At 46.6% G+C, this 20370-nt stretch overlaps 1 protein-coding gene across 2 annotated transcripts in view; it reads right to left on the bottom strand.

Annotated features, from left to right (window-relative positions):
- The window catches only part of EPHA4 (EPH receptor A4), a 160961-nt gene that overhangs the window by 11498 nt on the left and 129093 nt on the right, over positions 1-20370 (bottom strand). For both annotated transcript variants that reach the window (XM_075529401.1, XM_075529402.1), the window contains exons 9-15: positions 16659-16717; positions 15259-15372; positions 14573-14758; positions 9934-9995; positions 9306-9515; positions 6883-7032; positions 3436-3629 (exon numbers count right to left, since the gene is read on the bottom strand). In XM_075529401.1, the coding sequence (XP_075385516.1) occupies positions 3436-3629; positions 6883-7032; positions 9306-9515; positions 9934-9995; positions 14573-14758; positions 15259-15372; positions 16659-16717 (975 nt within the window). The remainder of the gene's footprint in view (positions 1-3435; positions 3630-6882; positions 7033-9305; positions 9516-9933; positions 9996-14572; positions 14759-15258; positions 15373-16658; positions 16718-20370) is intronic.

Here is a 20370-nt window from a genome sequence, read left to right as displayed (position 1 = left end):
GTGTGCCAAGACTGGCGAGAAGAATGGCCAATTTGATCACTGTTTGGGCTGTGGAATGTGCCTCTCGGATTCCCTCGCTGGAGCGCCTACTTCACGACCTCCAAAGAAATCCACAGCGCTTCTTATTAGCATGTTTATTGGTCTATGCATTTCTCAAGCCAGGTGTTTTGTGTAAGGTCACTGGCAAGAGCGCCTACCGTTAGTTCAAGGCAGGAACTTGGCTGTTCTTTGTTCCATCTTCCCCCAAACCCAAGCCCACTGCCAGCAGGTTGATTCTGACTCGCAGCAAGCCGACAGAGAGTAAACTGCTCATTAGTGTTTCCGAGACCATACATCTTAAAACAGACACCGGCAGCTTTCTCTGGAAAAACCAGCCCGATGTCTAACCCAGTGCCCCTCCAGGGTGCCCTCTCCTGAGATTGGTATGCAATAAATCACTTAATTTATGAGTTGTCTTTATTAGGCTAACCTTCATCTTCATCACCCCACTCGTTAATGCCCACAGGGCAGGGCAGTCTCCAGTTACTTCGTATCCATCCTTTACTTGAGTCACCAATTCAACGGCACCGCACCGCTAAGCTAGCTTCCCTTGAGCTTCCTTAGCCTCTGGAAGTGACAGGATTTTCTACATATTTCTAATACGTTGCCCCGATTTTCATCCTGACACCGTTCATGAGTGCAAAACCTCTACTCAGAACTAGATCATCACGGCTGAATTTTCGGTCGAAAACTTCTCTCCTCGTGAAAAGGAAATTAAGTCGACCTGAGGCCTTCATGCATTTTCTGCCAAACAGAACTAATCCACTCCCGTTTTTGGTTTCCATCTTAACGCCATTATGATGGTTTGGATTTAAGTTCCACATAACCCACATAATGCAGACTTACTGCCTCAGATTTTGGTTTTGTTTTGTTTGTCTCAACAATCTCATTCCTACCCACATTCTCCGGGCTCCATTATCGGAATGAAATCCGATTGTACGAGTAAACTGATGCAAGTCTGTGGCTGCAAAGACAACCAAAGTTTATCCCTTCCCCCATGTTGAGTGGATAACGATGCGCCACCGAAAAATGTGCACATTTCATTTAAGGTTAGCTCTTTGTCAAGAAGAAGCACCCTTAAGAAGCGGTCCTTTGTTTGCATTGGCTTCTAGTTGTAAGCAAACTGTAAGGCAAAAGCGTGCACTCCGGGTGGGCGCCTCGATGCTCAAAATGTTCTTAGCAGGAACGCAGTCTCAATCAGGGAACTCTAGGGGTCAAATTTGAGCTTGTTCTGGAAGCTTCCGGGCTCTCTGAGGAACGATGATCTTTGTCAAAATTTGTATGGAATCATCAACCGTGTTCCACTACACCCCATCATCAGCAAGCACTAATATGCATCAGAGCGATTCAGTGCTCTCAGTGATGGAAATTTAGAACGGAAGAAAGTGTATCCAATAATTCAATTCGTCTGCGTGTGGGTGTCAAGCAGCCACTGTGCCGTATGAGTAGCTCAACGTTAGTCTGTTAGTGACAGAAGCAGCAAGTCAACAGAGAACTGGCCTGAGGACCTGCGCACCAAAGTCATAGGATCTGGAGCTAACGACCTAGATGCAGAAGGCAGAGAATTCCCCCCGAGAATCAAAGGCACCTAGGAAAAACAGCCAGTCTCACAGTCATTGATTTTCAATTTCTCAGAAGAAAGAGGAGCAAAATATAGTACAGAAATACTGTGGGATCACAAAGAAAAGTTACGATCACACAATAACCGAGTAAAATGTGAATTCGGCCCTGCATCGATCACTAACCGAAGGAAGAAGTGGCAGTGTGCCTCAGGAGAGACCACAGCCTTGGAAAGCCCGTGGGATCGTTTCGTGAGCAGGCCCGGAGGGCCGCCGTGAGCGGGATCCGACACTGCAACAGTGGGTGTAGGTGGCGCAGGAAGGTCTAAGGCACCTGGCCTTTTGTGCCTGTCTTCTCACATGGTGTCTGTGATACGGAAAGTCTATAATGGGTTGCACAATGGACTGCTAACTCAAGGCCAGCAGTTCAAAACCACTGGCTGCTCTGTGGGAGAAACATCAGGCTTTCTGCTTCCGCCCAAAGCTAGTCTAGGAAATCCACTGGGGCAACTCTATTCTGTCCTGCAGTCGTTATAAGTAGGAATTGACTCCAGGGCAGTGAGTTTGAAGTGATACTAATGTTTCTCAAAGCGGCTAATTCTTCCCCTAAGGGGCACCGGAACCAAGGAGGGCAGGCTGCAGAAGCAACGACCCAGACTTTCTCCTGGACTATGGATAGAGCACAAAAGGTTTTCATCGCCGGGTGGGGCTGACTAATTTTTTTTCCCCTTGTAAAGGGGGCAGTAGGGCCAAGTAAGTCTGGGAATCTCTGGTCTATATAAAAGCTTCTCAACTGGGGCTTGTCACGTAAGCGGATGTGTGGGTCATGAAGGTTTCTGAATGGGCGGTGAGCACAAAGTAAATCAACATCACACAGGCGAGGAGTCCAAAGCGTTTCTGACAGCCCTTGCCTGGGCCACAAACGCCTCAGGTGGCCAGGGGCCACAAAATGGGAAAAGTTTAAGAAGCTCTGGGCCCTCTACCTTTACAACCCAGACTGATATCTAACATCCCAAGTCTCTGCCCATGAAATATCTTCCCTTGTAGGAAAGTTCCTTTGCAATTTCATAGAATATGCAATACACCGATATCCAGCTGTATGATTGACTCATCGCGACCCCACGGCGCATGGTAGACCCGCCTCTGTGGAGTTTTAAGACTCTAACACAGCAGACAGTAGAAAGCCTCATCTTTCTCCTGCAGAGTGGTTGTTGGTTTTGAACAGCTAACCTTGCAGTTCACAGACCAAACTCAGAATCACGATGCCAGTTGGAATCAACTGGATGGCAGTGAGCGAGTGAACGTGATTGGCAACTCGGTCGATTTCTGTTTTGGTCCCATGTCCTTCTCCTCTTGAAAAGACTCAGAGAAGAGAAACCCTAAGATCTGAAAATGAATGAATCTCTTGCTATAATTAACACCTTACCAATGAACTTAAAATCAAAGTGCTTCAAGAGCTGTCCTCTGATTCCCTTTCTTATTAACGTACTCTGTTCTTGGCTTTCTCTTTTCTTTCCAAACACGGCATCCAAACACCTCCCCAAATGCATTTCATCCTCCTTCGCAAATGCCCGTATGGTACATCATAAAGCCAGCACTTCAGTTATTTCTTTGATGCTGTTATGTGAACTTTCTTCCTTGGAGGGATTGAGCTCTGCACAATGGTAAGGAGAGCTACCCTAAGTACTCCTGTCACGGGGAAAGAAGCCACCCAGGTTGCAGGGAGCCACGAAGAGCCCTCTGCTGAAAAGGCAGGGATGAAAGGGAGCTGCCGCCTGCCTGCCTGCCGCCTCGAATGCCTTCTTCCATGCATCACCATTAAGCAGGCGTGACTGACCTGGAGTGCTCCGTCCCCGTTCTCTTTAAGCTGTTGGGATTGCGGATGAGTTTGTCCAACATGTTGACAATCTGCCCAAATTTAGGCCTGTCGCTTCTCTCCTTCTGCCAGCAGTCCAGCATCAGCTGGTGGAGTGCAATGGGACAGTCCATTGGCGGGGGCAGTCGGTAGCCTTCCTCAATGGCTTTAATCACCTGTGGGAGACACAGAATGGTAGGGATGCTACGCTACCGGGCGAGCTGCTGTTAGAGGCCCACCCTCCCCCAGCAGGCATGTTCCGGCAGGCTGGAGCAGGGGAACAGCTCCCACGCCCGCAGACAAACCAGAGCGGGACCGGAGAGTTTCTGGCGGTGGGACAGCAAAGCCAGCTGTTGCCATGAGGTGTTCTCAAATGGCAGGTAAGGCCAGTCGGAAGCTCTGTGCCAGAATGGTGAGAACCCAATCACATGGACACCCGTGCTATCAGAGCTTTGGAGATGACCCTCAGCTATTCGGTGCGGGCCCTTTCTGCTATTCCATGTAGACATCTCTTGCCACCCCAAAACAGTCCCCTCTGGGTTATTTGAAGTCTGCAAACCTTTGCTCCGGCAGGGGCTGGCCAACACCAAGGCCACCTTCCCGTCTTGCTGACACTGCCCTTCTCTGAGCCAGCTCACTCCTCCCGCCTCCCTTCAGTTACCCATCCAATTGGAAGACTATCCCCCCACGGTATCAGGTCTCTCTCCCTTTCTTGGTCTCAGCTGTCAACCAACTGCAGTTCTTCCGGAGCGCTTACACTTCTACATTTTCACTTCACACCGCTGAGGAAGCACTTCTCCTGGGAGGCGCTTTCCGCCTCTGAGACGAAACAATCTCAGTTTTGCTTCTCCTTCTAATCCGTCTTCACAAGGGCTGTAGTACTTTTCTTATTGGTTTTTAATTTGTCTACCTCCTAGTAAGGGTCTGAATCCTAGTGATGTAAAGTGGTATGCGAGGCTAACGAATTTAAGGGGAGAATCACTTCCGTTTCTTGACTACCCATAAGCGTTGCTTATGGCTGGCACATGAGATCTGAAGGGGTGGTTGATTGTTGAGGATTGTGAAAGTCCCCCCCCCCCACCAACACACAGAAAAATGATGGATAGCGTTAACCACCCAGTGACTACAAGCTCCTTAACGACCACCGAGCTCAAAGGCCACATGGTTTGTCCTGAGTCTAGTGCCTGCTCAACAGCTTCAAAAGAACACCCTCATTTCAGTTGGGTCCAGTTTCTATGTTCAGAGGCTACATGTGTTGTCTTTGACACCATGCACGGCTTCCTACGTGCATGTGTTCAACCTCAAGAGACCTTCATCCTCATACATGTCGCCACCATCCTGTTGCGGAGTACTACGCCCGTCTCCTTCTAAGGCAGGCCTCTCTACGCTGTCTTACTCAGCCATAGTCTATTGAATCCTGGCCACTGCATAGGCCAGTTTGATCTTCGGACTTTCGTTTATCTTGCCAGGTGCCTGGTCTTGAGTCTATCCCGAATGAAAACACTTTATATCAAATTAATGAGACTGCAAGTGACACTGGACTGGTGCCCGGGCAGCACAACATGTCAGAGCCCTCCGACTGCTGAGTACTGTCTCAGAAACTCCCTATCTGCCACCAGCGTGGGAGATGGTTTAGGGGTTAATAAAGCATATTTTCTCAGTTTATTGCTGAAGGCTGGGTTGGGGGGGGCGCGGGGGAAGGGGGAGGCGGGGGACAGAGGATTAAAACAAACAAAACACTTGATAATTTTGACATATTTTCAACAGTTACTTTGCCTCCATATGCCAAATAAATGCTAGGCATGAAAGTAATTCCCCTGTTACATTTCCTGTTGATTCCTGTTCTACACAGAAGCCAACACCGAGAAAATACCTGTGAGTGATAGACATGGCAGGAGGTATCTTTCTTTCTTTCTTTCTTTTTTTAAATAGAAAAAAACTAGACAACTAGGAAGTTCCAAATTACAGTAATTCTTTGAATACCCAAACTGATCAAAATCACAGGTCTGAATACATTTAGGGCCGGAAAACTGACAGTGTCTTTAAAGAGACTGCCCTTACGGGCATTTGGCTAGTCCCCTCCCTCGAAATAAAGAAAAGCTTAGACAACAAATAATTATAGAATGAAAGACACAGCGCTATTTGCTCATTTAAGGCCATTTGCCTTACTCCCCTCCGAGCCTCTCCAACCTGGACCCAAATATTGCTGTAAGAGGTGACATAGCACCATCGTATCAAACAGCATATTGCACAGTTCACCCCTGTTGTTTTTTTCTAGCCTGTAATGATCTACCAGCCAGCTAGCTGCTGCCTTTCTTGCCATCTGCTATGAATCTTCTTTTGTAATTCACAGGTAATACAATGTCAACATGCCCTTCTCCTTAACCTAGTTAGAGACGAGATCATTCTTGTTAGCCAAGGAGTGCATTAGGGTCTGCTTAGCTCTGACCAGGCTTTCTTTGAGAAGGGGCTGCATCCTATTTCTAACGTGCACCTGGATCTTCATTTCATCATCAAGACTTCTTGGCAACTTCCTGTTGACTCAGGAGAGCAAGGCGGTAGGTCAGGGAACATTCTACCAGAGAAGAAGCTGGTCCCTAAACATTCTAATCGAAGGGCTGAATACATTCCCTGGTCAGCACTCGATGTTAGGGCCCTACCTCATGCACAATGTTTTGGTCTGGTATCCAACCCTTCTAGGAACTAAATCAATCCATCCCAGAATTAGCACAAAAATGCTCTAAGAAGAACCCTCAAGCCATCCTCCCCTTCCCCCACCGGTTTTCTTTCTCACAGGAGATGTTCGTAATTAAATTCTATTACTCTGGAATCTTATTAGTGTCGTTATTGAATGCTTCTCTGAAATTACAGGCATGGTGGAGACCCCCTTACGAAGCAGTCCAGATGGCACATTTAAAAGGGATGTGCATAATTTACAAAGGGTCATTTAGTGAAGCTTTATTTTAGAGTTCTCAAGGGGCAAGCTCTAATTACAACGGTGCCAGCTTTAAAATATTTACCAGTTTTCTTCCAATAAACCTTTCATGTCACTTGGATCACATGTGAAATTTGTGGAAGTTTCCCCCCCCACCCCCACATGTCCCTTTATTTTCCTAAAATCGTGAAGAGTAAATGTGGTTCCGCACGGCTTGAAAAAGTTAACCAAGTGAGAACCAAACAACAATAAGCATATCATCTCTGTCCACTGGTGCATCGATCTCTAGCTTTCAGAGCATGCTATTGAGCCATCTAATTCTGGTCCTCGAAATCTATGAGCATAATTTTAAATTCAATAACTAGGTACATTTGTCTTAGAGATCTCGAATTCAAACTTCATCCTTTCAATGTCAACGTCCCTTCCATCATAAAGCATTGCCTAACTTCCTGAATCTCAATCAAGGACCCATATTTCAGGACGCAGGTACTCACGTCTTGATTGGACATATCCCAATAGGGTCTCTCTCCGTACGACATCACTTCCCACATAACGATTCCGTAGCTCCATACATCACTTGCTGATGTGAACTTACGATAGGCAATTGCTTCTGGCGCAGTCCACCGGATAGGAATCTTGCCGCCCTGTGACCACGCGAACCAAATGTTATTCTCTCGGGACAGCGCAGACGTGTCATTTTCATGTCTGCCTGTTGCTACTGCTTGCCAAGGAGGACAACAGCATTCCTGAGAGAGTTCTCAAAACTTATATTTATTTTAACTAAAGTTTTCCAGGTGGAGGCATTGCTCCCTGGACGTTTTCTTTCGTCACAGGAAAGTGAGCAAGTAATCTATTCAATTACTCTGAAAAAGTCTCCCGGTCATCTGACTCGGCCTTAAGGCAGTGTTGTGAGAGAGGGGGAATCTCGGGCTTTACAATACACCGATGTTATCGGTGGTGTATCAATGGATGCACACTTGACGTACATACATCTTGACTTCTCTCCCCAGCAGTGCACTCTCAATGCGTAACCCTGCCTTTGAAATCATGAACGAACTGAAAGAGGAATGTCTCGATCCTTCACACGGGCATCCTACTGTGGCACAGAACTATCCCTCTGAGACTCGAGGAAAATTTGGAAAAGTATGTCTTTTTCTGCTAGTTTTTCTTTTCTTTCAGCTTACCCAAAATGTCTCCCGTTCGTGAATTTAGGTAAAGAGTTTCAATTTTCCCATGGGTCTCCCTGGGGAAGGTGATTCAAGTTGAAGTCATTCCTTTCCACTGTTCAGGTAGAGGTGGGTTCAAGTTCCCTTTGCTTTATTGGGGCTACTGAACAGGAGCGATAGAGGCCTGATGGTTTGTGACTACACACGAAGCGCTTGCATCTAAGTTTGGAGGTTTGAACCCACTAGCCTCTCTGTGAGATGCTGTTGACAGCTTGCTCTCGCAGATACATAGCTTGACCATCTGCTCCCTCCCCCCACCCCCTGACAAAAGGTTGTCCTGTAAACAGATCCACAGGCCGCAGGTATTTATTCGCCAATCCTAGTGTTACATTCCTGTTCCTCATATACAAAAGGACACTTGTTTGACCTTCTGCCTTCCTTAAATATTTGGCTAAGGTTTATCTATGTAAATATATCATTCTAGAAGCCTCTTTTAACTTTCCTCCTGTCAACTTCTGGGAGGAAACAAAAGATCTTCCGTATCCACAGACAAAGATGTATTATTTTCTAAATGAATGGACATGACATTCAAAAGAGGATGTATATTAGGCTCAAAATTAGAGCCTCAAAGATCACATACTACCACAAAACAAAAATTGCCCAAATACAACAAAATAAAATTATCAAACACACCAAAAAACCCTCATTCTCAGATTCCAGATGTTGAACGGTGGCAGCGGCGGCTAATGGTCTGCTTTGTGTTGCTGTTAGCAATGTGCACCCCAATGGCCAATAACCGTTCCATGCCCCTTTATGCCATTGGCGTTCGGTATTCAGATTGCCAAAGCAAGATGGCAGAGCCAGTAACTGTGCAGTACTGTGCCCTCGTCCCTCGTATCACTAAGTAGTAAAACAAAGGCCATTAGACAGTGAGAAACCTTGCATATGGAGAAGGTTTACACACCCATTCTATGCAGTCTCAGATTCAGTAGTCACACTGCTTTATCTTACATAGAATAAAAAGTGCTTCTTTTTCCCCTTTCATTTTAAAAGACTTGCTTAAAAAATAGGGAGGGGTATAAAATCTCTAAAAATAAAATGTGCAGGCTGGGCTATTTTTAAGTGCATAGTCCAAACACGGTTATTACAGTCAAGACGTCATAGGGTGCCTTGCAAAACACAAGCAAAGACACTGCCGTCAAGTTGATTCTGACTCAGAGGGACCGACTACCTCTTTCCCTAGCTTCTGAGGGAAGGATTTTTTTAAAGATGGAAAAGAACCAAATAGAAAATTTCACACAAACAGGAGGAATGACAAAATGAACAAATGGAAGAAAGATTAAGTGGAGAAAACAATGATAGTAAAGGCAATTACCTTCTGATCCCCCTGCCCCAGTAAGCTAAGCATCCTCGGTTAGGTGAGTGACTCACGGAGCCTGGCTTCTCTGGACACTACATTTTAAAGACAGCTTCTTTTGCTTAGTAGCGCTTCATCTGAAAATTTCACAGGGAAAAAAAGAAGCGTACTTGCTCCTACTTTGTGCCTTTGTAATGTGACCTGTCACTCGCCTGAATTCTCTGTTTCAAAACCCCATCTTTTCTTAGGAACACAGTTGAAAAACAGATGCCAGGGATCTGAAGCGACTGAAAAATGAAGACATGCAGAAATCATGAAAGACCTGCCCAGCAAGGTGAGAGCAGAGGGAGAGTCTCACTAGGGGAAAAGCCCAGAGCTCACAACGGATCCTTACCCGGGTGGTGTACGCTGCCTCAGGATCATCCTCAAGAACTCGGGACATGCCAAAATCAGATACTTTGCAGACCAAGTTGCTGTTTACTAGAATGTTCCTTGCAGCCAGGTCCCGGTGCACATAGCTCATATCAGATAAATACTTCATCCCCGACCCAATGCCACGAAGCATGCCCACCAGCTGAATAACTGTAAATCTGCCATCATTCTTCTGCAAAGGAAAGCAATGAAGAATATCTCATTAGTATTAGCCCAGATTAATTATCGCCAAGCATTTATAACTTGGATCTCGCTTGATATCTTTCTCCGGTGTGCCATGAAACTTAACATCATTTCCGGGCCTTGCTGACCAAAGTCACTAATTCACTAGTCGACTGGAATCCTACGAGCTGGGGGTTCATCCTGTGATCGATGGAAAGTGTCCAATTGTAATGAATCTACAGCTCACACGGCTCTACTGTGACAATACCTTCATTGAAGGTGGATTATTTAAGACTGTGAAAAATCACATTCTTCTCCATTTCATCTCTTACCCCTCATCTTCCTTCAAAAGGTCCGTGACAACTCCCCAACCCGACCTTGTGCCAACAGGGGACCCCATTCCTGGGTTGAAGCTAGTAGTCACGTACCCTGAGGAAGGCATCCAAGGATCCATTCTCCATGTATTCTGTGATGATCATGACCGGTTTACCTGGAGGTTTCGGAAAGGAAAACACAAATCCTTGACGAGCGCTGCAGTTAATGAGATAAAAATGGGCTACGCACAATTTTACTGCCAAGACACCTGTCTCGTGTGATCTAATTTAATTAACACAAGCCAAGCTTATGCCTCAGCTGTGGGGAGTGAGGAATGAAATATTAAAAGGACAAAGAGGCTTAAATTCCATCTGGCAGGTTAACCCTTTGGGTGGCTTGTGACCAGGTCTTTAACTCAAGTAGTCCCTGGAGGCCGTGATTGGAAAAGCCATAGGGTCTGTTTAAACGCACAAAAACACACACGCACACGATCCTTAGGATAATTCATTTGCTTGGTCCCCAGAATAGCCACTGATGTGACATTGCAGGGCTCAAAGGACCGAGAAACTGCCGCCCTTTCTTTGCAGATGCCTCATGGTGATAGCTTCTCCATCACCATTATTCGGACACATCTTGAAGCCCCTGGTCTTGCTCAGTCCAGCACTGTATCTGTTTTGTTCCCTTTATGGCATCTAGAGATTGGCTCATTCTATTTGCCTCCTTGAGCTGCCTGCCTCAAAAAAGAAATAGATCAAAGAAAACATCCTGTCATTCAAGATGGAAATTTAAATTCAATGCAGAGACCTCCCCTCCCACCCCCATCTTTGAAGGCGGGCTATCAGAATGATTTTCATTAAGGCCTGAGGGGTACTAAGAAACAATACACTGCTTTCACATTCACTGGCTTTCTGAGCACCTTCAGAAACAAGCACCCCTATTTTTCATTTATCACTGGCGATGGCCCCAGAGGCCTGAAGTTCCTTCTTAAAGTATCTTGTCTAGGGATTTTTGATTTTATTTATCTTTAATGTTAGTAAATCATTTTATTGGGGGCTTTTACAGCTCTTATAACAATCCATACATCAATTATCTCAAGCACATTTGTATATATGTAGCCATCATCATTCTCAAGACATTTTCTTTCAACTTGAGCCCTTGGTGTCAGCTCCTCCTTTTTCTCCTCTCTCCCCCCCCCCCTCATATTTTGCACTGTCTGCTGTCTACCTTCATCCACATTTCTGTTATTCATCCTCCTTGTCTGGCGATTTATTTGCTTCTGCTTATTTTTTGTTAAAAGATCGTTTTATTGGGGGCTCTTACAGCTCTTGTAACAATCCACACTTCAATTCTATCAAGCATATTTGTACATATGTTGCCATCATTCTTTTCTAGACATTTACTTTCTTGTGAGCCCTGGGTATCAGCTCCTCTTTTTCTATCTGGGGAGGTTTGACTAACGAAGAGGTGAGAGGAAAATGTCCACACGAGATGCCCTTTGAGGAACAGACAATGCTAATTTGACAAAGTCAAAATTGTTCATTCTCCTACGGCTGCTTCTGCTCAGTTTGAACTTTGACTTTTAGCCATCCTAAAAATCACAGGAAAAAACCTAACTGCCACCGAGTCAGTGTTAACTCACAGTGACCCTCCAGGACAGGGTACAACTGCCCCTGTGAGTCTCTGAGCCTGTGACTGCTGGGGGTGGGGGTAGGGGTGGAGGCATAGAAAGCCCTGCCTTTCAGGAAAACAGTCCCTGTGATTTTCTTAAACAAATATGTTTTCCCCCCATAGCCGTTTTCAGCTTATAATTTCTGGGGTGGAGAAAAGGGGAAAAATCTTCATCTCAAAGGCAAAGATGGACAGAATCTTCATTTTGAGTTTTCTGTAAGTGCAATTCACACTTCTTCCACGGACCAGGCTTGGGATGTTAATCTTTGGGAAGTTAAGAAGGAAAAAGAAAAAGGATTCAAAAGCAAAATACCTGGGACATTTTATTTTTAAGTGAATAAAAAGTGGCGGGGGCGGGGCAGGGAGAAAGGATGCATGAGACACCTTCCAATCTTTCCCCTTTGCATCTGGCTCGAGGGGTGGTCCCTACACCCCTCCTTTCTGTCATCCATCAAAATAAACAGGAGCCTCTCGGCTCTCGGCATCGTTCTCACATGCATTGATGCGCTACATCTGTGGCCAGTCTTCTGACAGAATGAATGCATCTAAATGAGTTTTAATGAACTGTCTCTCTCAAAAGATACTCTGTCAACGAGTGAGAAAGGGACTCTCTCAGGGAAGCATTTAACACCCACCACTTGCATTTCTCCTGGGCCCCCTTGAGGAGGGAAGAAGAGGGTCTCACTCCAGGAAACAAAATCCACTGCCATCGAGTCGATTCCGACCCACAGCGATGGGAGATGGGGGAGTAGAGAAAATGCATGGTTCTCCCTCCGATCGAAGAAGTCACCAGTCACCAACCGCCGGTAATGAACTCACACCGCCTTCGGCACATTTTCACCCTCACACCTCCCTCCTCGCCAGCCTGTCGTGGGCACCATCCTCTCAGTCCCCTCCCAGTCCCTTTTCTGTGTGGCAGAAGCATCCATCTGCCAGCGTCTTTGTAAGCGCCACCCGAGACATGACAAGGACTGGCTGCAGGGCGGACACAAGCCGACGACCCGTGCTGGGCTCGGGGACCGTGGGCTGGCTCCTTCCTGGGATCAGGCGGGGAACGCCGTGGGGAGGGGGGCAGCTTCACCCATCGGTGGAACTTTTAAATCATTTTAATTCAGTGACAACTGCATTATGCAAATGCATGCCGTCGTTTATAACAGTTACAGCTGTAATGGCTGTGGGTTTTAGAGGCGAGGTGGGACTTTAATACAAAGACGCCCTGTTTCTTTCTCTCTTCTGCAGAGGTGCTAGGAAAATCACTGTCTGCGGCAGGAAAAACACCCCAGCCGAACAGAGCCTCCTTTTCAGAAAAGGGGACCTGCAGAAGTATTTAAAGTGAATGTTATCTTTTAATTAAAGTAGTGAAGGCCTCCAGGCAGCCCTGAAGGCCACAGAAAAATATCCTGTCTGTGAAACTAATCTTAAAAAGCAAATAGAGCTATTCTATGGTAATTACAGCCTTCACCTGGGGGGGGGGCATTGTGGAGGCGGAAATTATATATCTTTAGCACCAAGGTGCTTTTGCACCAAAAGAAGTCTACAGAGGAGAAAGATGCACTTCATAGGGCAGAGTAATAACGGTCACGAACTTCTCCTTCCTCTTAATTGGCCAGGCAGGACGCTAAGCCTGCTCGATATTTATGTCTATGATTACCAAGTCATCTTGTAGGGTGAGTCCGGCGGTTCTTTCCTTGTTGCCGATGAGCAGCCGGACGCACAAGGATGAAGCGACTCAACTCAGCAAGGTCGCAGAGCTTTGCTAGCACTTTCCATGAGGTGCTCATCACTTACCCCTAGAGCACTGGGTCACCAGGGGGGTCCCGGGACAGGTAGCTGTGGTGTCGTCTATGGGCGCGTGTGAGAGAGACACACTGGTCCCAGGCTAACTCACTGAGTCAGAACCTTTGAGGAAGCGGACAGAGCCAAACAACAGTAGCCTCTGATCCCTCCCCAAGGCCTGGCAACTCCAAATGCATTCCGGAGAACTGCCGCTGGGGGCGTTCTCAGTGGCAGTGACCTTTCAGAAACAGGTCTCCCAGCCGCCTCCTCTTCAGGCTCCTAGAAGAATGGGTCACCCTTTGGCCATCATGCGCTTTGGGGATGAGGTCGGGGAACTGGAGTTTAAGTAAGTTTTCCAGGAGATTCTAATGCTATATTTTGCATACCTACTCTTTTTCTTAACCTCATAATTTTCCCTCCTAAAGGTTTTCTGTCTTTGTCCTATTTCTCCCCTCAAAACCCACCCAGGCCCCACATCTTAATTTTATTCTGTATCTATCCCCCTGTGCAGCCATCTTTTCACCATTTGGCACACGCTGAGTGGGGATGCCCTCCTGGAGACATAGCCCCATGCTTACAAGGTCCTTGACATGTAGAAGGTACTAGATCTCCTGGAACGGGGCCACCTTAAGCAATAGCGGTTCCAGCCGCACTGTCCACGTGGCTCTTTCTAAGGGAGTCTCAGCTGACCCTCCAGATGTATTGAGTTTGCTTCACAAAGCGCATCTGTTGAGCTGTGTCTTATTTTAACTGAAGCGTGGCTCACAGGCTCAGCGAGTGCTAATGGGCTAAAGAAGGTAGGTCCCACCAGGTGTTCCTGGAAATAGGTGTTGAACGGCACCCACCATAAATCAGAAAGAGCAGACAAGCAGATCTCCCACTACACGAAGGGGTCCCGCGATCCACTCACTGCATCGCGATCCTCATGCTGGCAGCACAAGGTGTGGCCAGGACTTGCGGTGTTTTAGAGGAAAAGTACTTAAATGTATTTCACTTACCATCTGCTGGTGCCTACCCCGGTGACAGTTTGGTCTAAGCACAGATTTGAAAGATGGCCTGGCATACCAAAGACCTGCAATATTAATTCCACCCCCCAATCTCACGCAAGCTGCCTTCAGAGATAGGGGATCAGCCAAAGCCATAGTCCCATTTAGAGCTGCCTAGAAGATTAATGACTTGTCCTGGACTGATTTCCTCCTATTAGCAATCAGTGGGTCGGCTCCATCTGTCATTTCCCTGGAAAGAAAATGTGTGTTTAATTTCCCAGTAACTTCTAACTTGGCTGGGTAGGGGCAGTGACCTGCGTACATTTGGTGACGACGCCTTCCAAGTGAATGATGTTCGGGTGGTCAAACTGGCCCATGATGCTGGCCTCGCTCAGGAAGTCCCGCCTCTGTTTGTCTGTATACCCGGCTTTCAGGGTCTTGATGGCCACGCAGATCTCTCGCTTGCCAGGCACTTTGAGACGCCCACTGCATACTTCACCAAATTCACCTTGGGGGGAGGCAAACGCACCAAACAGAAATGAGCAAGGGGCAGAAGCAGTCCACGAGAGATGAAATGATAGTAGCTAGCATTTGTGGCATGCGTACTCGCTATTGGTCAGGCTCCCTTCCAGTGCGTCCAGATCCCGAGATCGAGGCTATGCTGAGCTCCACTGCACTGAAGGGAATTTAGCCTTGAGGAAATTATGCAACTGGCCCCAAGTCTGATCATTAATCACCAGTAAGTGGGAGAGGGATGATTTGAACACGAACCCCACACGCTGATTATCCGCTATGTTATAGTCTCTGAGGATCAAAATCAAAGTGTTCCCCAGAGATCTTGTGAGCACAGCACCCCAGACTCGCTAATGATGCAGTGGTGCACCCTAAGATATTTACAGATATACAGGCTTACAGTACACTCATAGGCATACATAGATTCATATAGCCCTCCTACCTATATAAACCACCCACCAAGAAAAGAGGCTAATTAGACAGACAGTCACTCACCAACTCCTATGACTTTTTCAATCTTGATGCAGGAAGCATCGATTTCTTTGGCAAATTCTCGAACTGCTTGGTTGGGATCTTCGTAGGTAAAGGGGTCCACATATGTTCTAACACCTGAGCAAAAAGCACGCACACTTGGTCAGGAACCATGAGTAAACTCTAAAGGCTGGGCTAGTCTGAAACTACGTAACATAGGCAAAGTTGGTTAGCTGTACATTCCTGATTTGAGAAGATGTTAAATTCTCACTCTGGTTTTCATCTGTGGGACTAAATAAGCACTGGCTAGCTACTTCCAACTTGAGGGTCAGTGGAGACGAGGAAGGCCCTCAGTGAGAGAGTGTAACACAGGAGCTGCATCAGTGGGTGCTCACAACTGTGAGGATGGCCCACCCAGGATCACCAGTATTTTCTTCTGTTGCACATAGGCCGGAACCAACATGAGGGTACCCGACAACTACAGCTACTTATGAGGCTACTAACTTCCTAGAATATATGCACATTTTTAAGATAATTTTTAAAAATCCCTCATCCCATGGAGATACAGTCTCCCTAAGGGAATTTGGAATGCGCTGGGCAAAATATCAATGCTCTTCTGCATCCCAGTCAGCTTCCCATGACTCCCTTCTTCTTGCCTCATGTCGTTCCAGGGGCTTCCAGCTGCCCTATGTTAAGGAACATAGTAGGAGTCTTAGGAAAGATAATATCAAGTTTCTTTTGAATGTTGTGCACACAGGGTCACTTTGGGTCAGAGCCCACATCACGGCACCTGCCAACAGACACCACCATCAAACTTGGATGAAATCAAAGTGAAAATAAAAAAGGAGACATAGGAATGATTACTAGGCATTTTCTCTGCCGTCATCTGCTTCCCACTGTAGCTTCTGGGGCTCTGGGTTCTAGAACTGTCGGGTAGGCTCGTCTTGATCTCTGTTTTTTCAGCTCTGTGTCTTGGCCCTAGCACCTCTGCCTTACCTCAGAGCTCATGTTCTGAATTTAGTTTTTAGGTAAGGGAGGTGGGTGAGTCGGTGGGGGCCAGGCTGAATGGAACCTCCTGATATTCAAACCCTTCTGTAACCAGGCTACATAATCACTAGCTGAAGTTTCCAGATGAACATCAATGCGTGCTTCCAGCATCTTCTTTCCCAAACAGAGAAAAAAAGCAGAGATCCAACACAGTCCATAATCTCAAAGCAGCTCTCTGATAGGTCGCTTTTTGCCTGTTGTAACCTATGAGCATTCTGGGTCAGAAGTTTATCTGGACACGACTTGGGTATTCAAGAAATTTTATATAAAATGTAGTAAGATGTTAACAGATGCAAAAAGAGTGCTAAGAAATTTCAAAATAAGGAAACATAAGACATGCTTTAAAAATACAATAATTTAACTCTGATTTCTCATACCTTGATTCAAATGTTTCTCTTCATCTGCCTCCTGTTTTGCTTTGCTGTATTTACTTCTTCTGTGGGGGGAAAATATATTTTCAGAAAGACGCTATTTTTTTTTTATGAAAACTGTCACTAGCTATAACACAAGCTCTTGGCTGGCATCATACAGATCAGGCAGACAGCCTGACGCACAATTCACAGAAGAGAAAACTTATCAAAGGTAAAAGAACCAGGTGAGTAGCGTGGCGCCCTGATGGTGAGTAGCCAGCTCAAAGTTGAGCCCTCAGATTTCAGAATCTGTCCTTCCCACGACATGGAACAGGAGTGGCTTTCCACGGGCAAACCAAGTATATTAAAATAGAATTAGAACTTTGAATCCCTAGAGGGCAGTTATATTCTAAAGATGGGTTATATACCTCTATTATCTAATTTTTCACATATACGCTATTTTTTCTAAAGAAAATATGCTTCCGTGGGTAGATTCCACGTGAATCAGGCAGCACGAACGCCCAGGGTGTGATTTTTCGCTTGCTTGTTTCAGCTCCCATGGAGTCCACAGAGACTCCACATGTTGGCTAGAGCAGAAGTGTTTAAGGAGCCTGTTCTCAGCTGTCGCCCTCATGAAAGCCGACTGCTAGGTCATTCATTGGTGGCCTCAAAGTGCCAACCTGGAGGACAGCAGCCAAGTGCTTCATCCTTGTGCCAGCGGGGTTCTTTCGGCGTGGGATAAGTTATAGGGAAATCTGGGAACTCCTAGGCACAATCCGCACCATCTCCACCCTAAAAACCGACCTTGTTCCTTTATACTCATAAAGCCATTGTTTTGTAAATACCGCCTTCAACTGCTGCTGGGGAAATTACTAAGCTACTCGCTAAAAAGGAAGTGCTTCTTTGCTGTGTACTGATGGCATTCCTGAGGATTTTATAGAAAAACACCAAGAGCAGAAAAGGACAAAATTGTTAGCTTTGCCTCCTTCACTCACAATAAAACAAGGTATGGTCTCTCCCAGTAGGCCTCTCCTCCTGCAGCCTATGGGACATTGTCATTGCACAGTTTATAAAGCCGTGGGAGCAGGGAATCTAGCTCTAATGTTATAAGCACATCCTTAAAGGAATGGAGGAGACAGACAGCTCAGTTGATCTTAAAGCTCTCTAAAAGCTGGGGAATGAAGCATCCGTGGGGCAGTCCCACTGCCCACAAGGGCAACTCCAGCTCAGCTGCAGCCAGTGTGCATCACAGGCAACCACCACCTTCCAGCTTTCAGTAGAACCTTGCACGTTGCTTTGATGCTCAACAGGTCTCAGTGGGGTTTCCAGACTAACATGAACTAGAAAGCAAAGCCCAGGGATGGATTTCTCTAAAACATTAACCAACGAAAACCCCATACTGTATCATGGTTTAACGAACCACAACCAATTATGAAACTGATGATACCCTTTTATTCCAATGCATGGGGGCCCCCCATCAGTCAGGCGGACTCATTGGCAGCTGACGGCATTAAGGTCTGGGCAGAAGATTACATTGGAGAACAGCACAGGTGAGCAACGCATTTGAATTACAGTGCTGGCAAAGGATATCGAAAGAACCACGGACCGCCAAAAGAACAAACAAAGCTATCTTAGAAGGAGTACAGTCAGAATGCTCCTTACAAGCAAGGATGGTGGGATAACTCATGGACAAGTTGTCAGGAGACCAGTTCCTGGAGAAGGGCCTCCTGCTTGGTAGGCGAGGCATCGAAGACCCTTGACAAGAGAGGTTGACACAGGGGCCGCAAGAGTGAGCGCAACCTTAAGAACACCTGTAAGGAAGACACAGGCCGCTGGTGTTTGTTCTGTCCTACGCAGGGTTGTTGAGTCGGAACCGACTCCACAGCACCTAACTATGACAAATGCGTGTGCTAAGATTTCGCCTCGAGATGCATCATTTACATGGGGATTGAAAATCACCTTGAGGTTTCCACCAATCTTTAAAGACATGGTACGGATAGGGAAATACGAGAAGATTCCCTCAAGGCCACAGTGTATGTCTGCCTTGTGGTCCTGTTGGAAGCCTGGGGCTCTCACAAAACAGAACCCAACAGGGAGCTCCCAGCAGCCATGTGTGCAACTGGAGAGAAAACCTGACCCAGTCACACGCTTGAAGCCTCTCACCCATGTTCCTCACCTCATTGTAAGCAAGGCAGGAACTCACTCAGGCTCCACCATCAGACCCCTGGAGCCTACAGATGTTGCTCCCTGCACAAGATTCCCTGGCAAATAATAACACCTTGCACTTCAGCTCTGCACTTAACTTTCCATACAGCCCTCATTGTGTATCATCTCCTCTCTTAACTGCTTGCAAAGCAGGAACCAGCTCAGCCAACAGGGACCCCAGTTCTTATCAATAACCACTATGTGTATAATTCAGTCCTTAAATAATAGCTTGAATTTTTTTTTAACTTGCATTTACCTTGTCAAAGGGCCTCCATCCTACGATTGAATTGCATCCTATCAACAACCCTTGGAAACCCATCAGGGGTACAAGGACACACTGAGCTCCAAGGTGCAGGTAAGACATGGAGGCCAGGTGTTCCCATCATGCAAAGGATATTTACTATCGGCCCTGAATTCACCCTCTGCCTCACAGAGCCTCTAAGCGTGGAGATGTAGTCAGGCAAGATTGCCTCATGCGATTCCGTTAAAATGAATATGTTCAATGTAAGTTAGGAGCCCTGATGGCCTTGTGGAACTGTAGCTGCTAACTGCAAGGTCAGTGGTTCAAAGCCACCAGCCACTCGGTGGGAGAAAGGAGAAACTGTCTGCCTGCTTAAAAATTAACGTGCTCCCTCAGAAAACTGAGCTGCTCCAAGTCGGCATCACCTTGACGGCATGGGTTTAAGTTTATATCATTAAAGCCACGAACACCAGGCTTAAATGCTCTTAAAATTCACTACTTTAAGTGAAAAGGTTTAAATACATTGAAAGCACTTCACTTTTTATGAAAGCTTTTATTAGCGACCATTAAGTCAGGCCCTGCCCCCCCCCCAAAAAAAAAACCCTCTTAAAAACGACAAAAACTCCCTGCTGTCAAATGGATGCAGACTCATAGTGGCCCCATAAGACGAAGCAGCACCTGCCACTGTGAGTTTCCAGGATTGTAACTGTGTAGGGGAGAAGAAAGCCTCGCCTCTCTCCTAAGCTCCACACAAAATCAAGAAGGCTTCTCCTCATCCTGCTCCACCACCATTGCTGTACGAATCGGGCAGATTTTGAGAGATGCCCAGCACACCTTTCTCCCAGAGCATCTTAGTCTGGTAGCTCCATGGAAACCTGTTCTGCTTCAAAGCAACCCACCGGCCTCCACAGACAGAGAGGAGGGCAGCGGTGCAAGGTGCGTTGACCAGGAATTGAAAGGCGTCTCCCACAGGGAAGGAGAGAATTCTACCATGGAACCCCTGCCCATCACACTCCTCCTCACCCACCACTGGTTAGGGAGAGCAGTGTCCCTGGCCTGCCCCAGGGTGAACTGTGGCCACATCCCAGGGGAGTGATGGAGCCCTGCTCGCCCCATCGGGATTGAATCTTATCAGAGCCTCTAACAACATTATCTAAAATTACAAGGATATCTCTGAAACCACTTTCAGATCAAGAAAACGGATTTGAAACTCTTTCCTTTAAAGAAGAAAGGCAAGCAGAGAGCCAGCGACCTGAGGTGTCCAATTTCAGCGGCCAGAGAATGAGTCCTGAG

The sequence above is a fragment of the Tenrec ecaudatus genome, chromosome 13 (genome assembly GCF_050624435.1).
Source record: "Tenrec ecaudatus isolate mTenEca1 chromosome 13, mTenEca1.hap1, whole genome shotgun sequence".
In the NCBI taxonomy this organism is placed as follows: domain Eukaryota; kingdom Metazoa; phylum Chordata; class Mammalia; order Afrosoricida; family Tenrecidae; genus Tenrec; species Tenrec ecaudatus.
The sequence above is the reverse complement of the archived record's forward strand: the minus strand, read 5'-3'. Positions and strand labels throughout refer to the sequence as shown.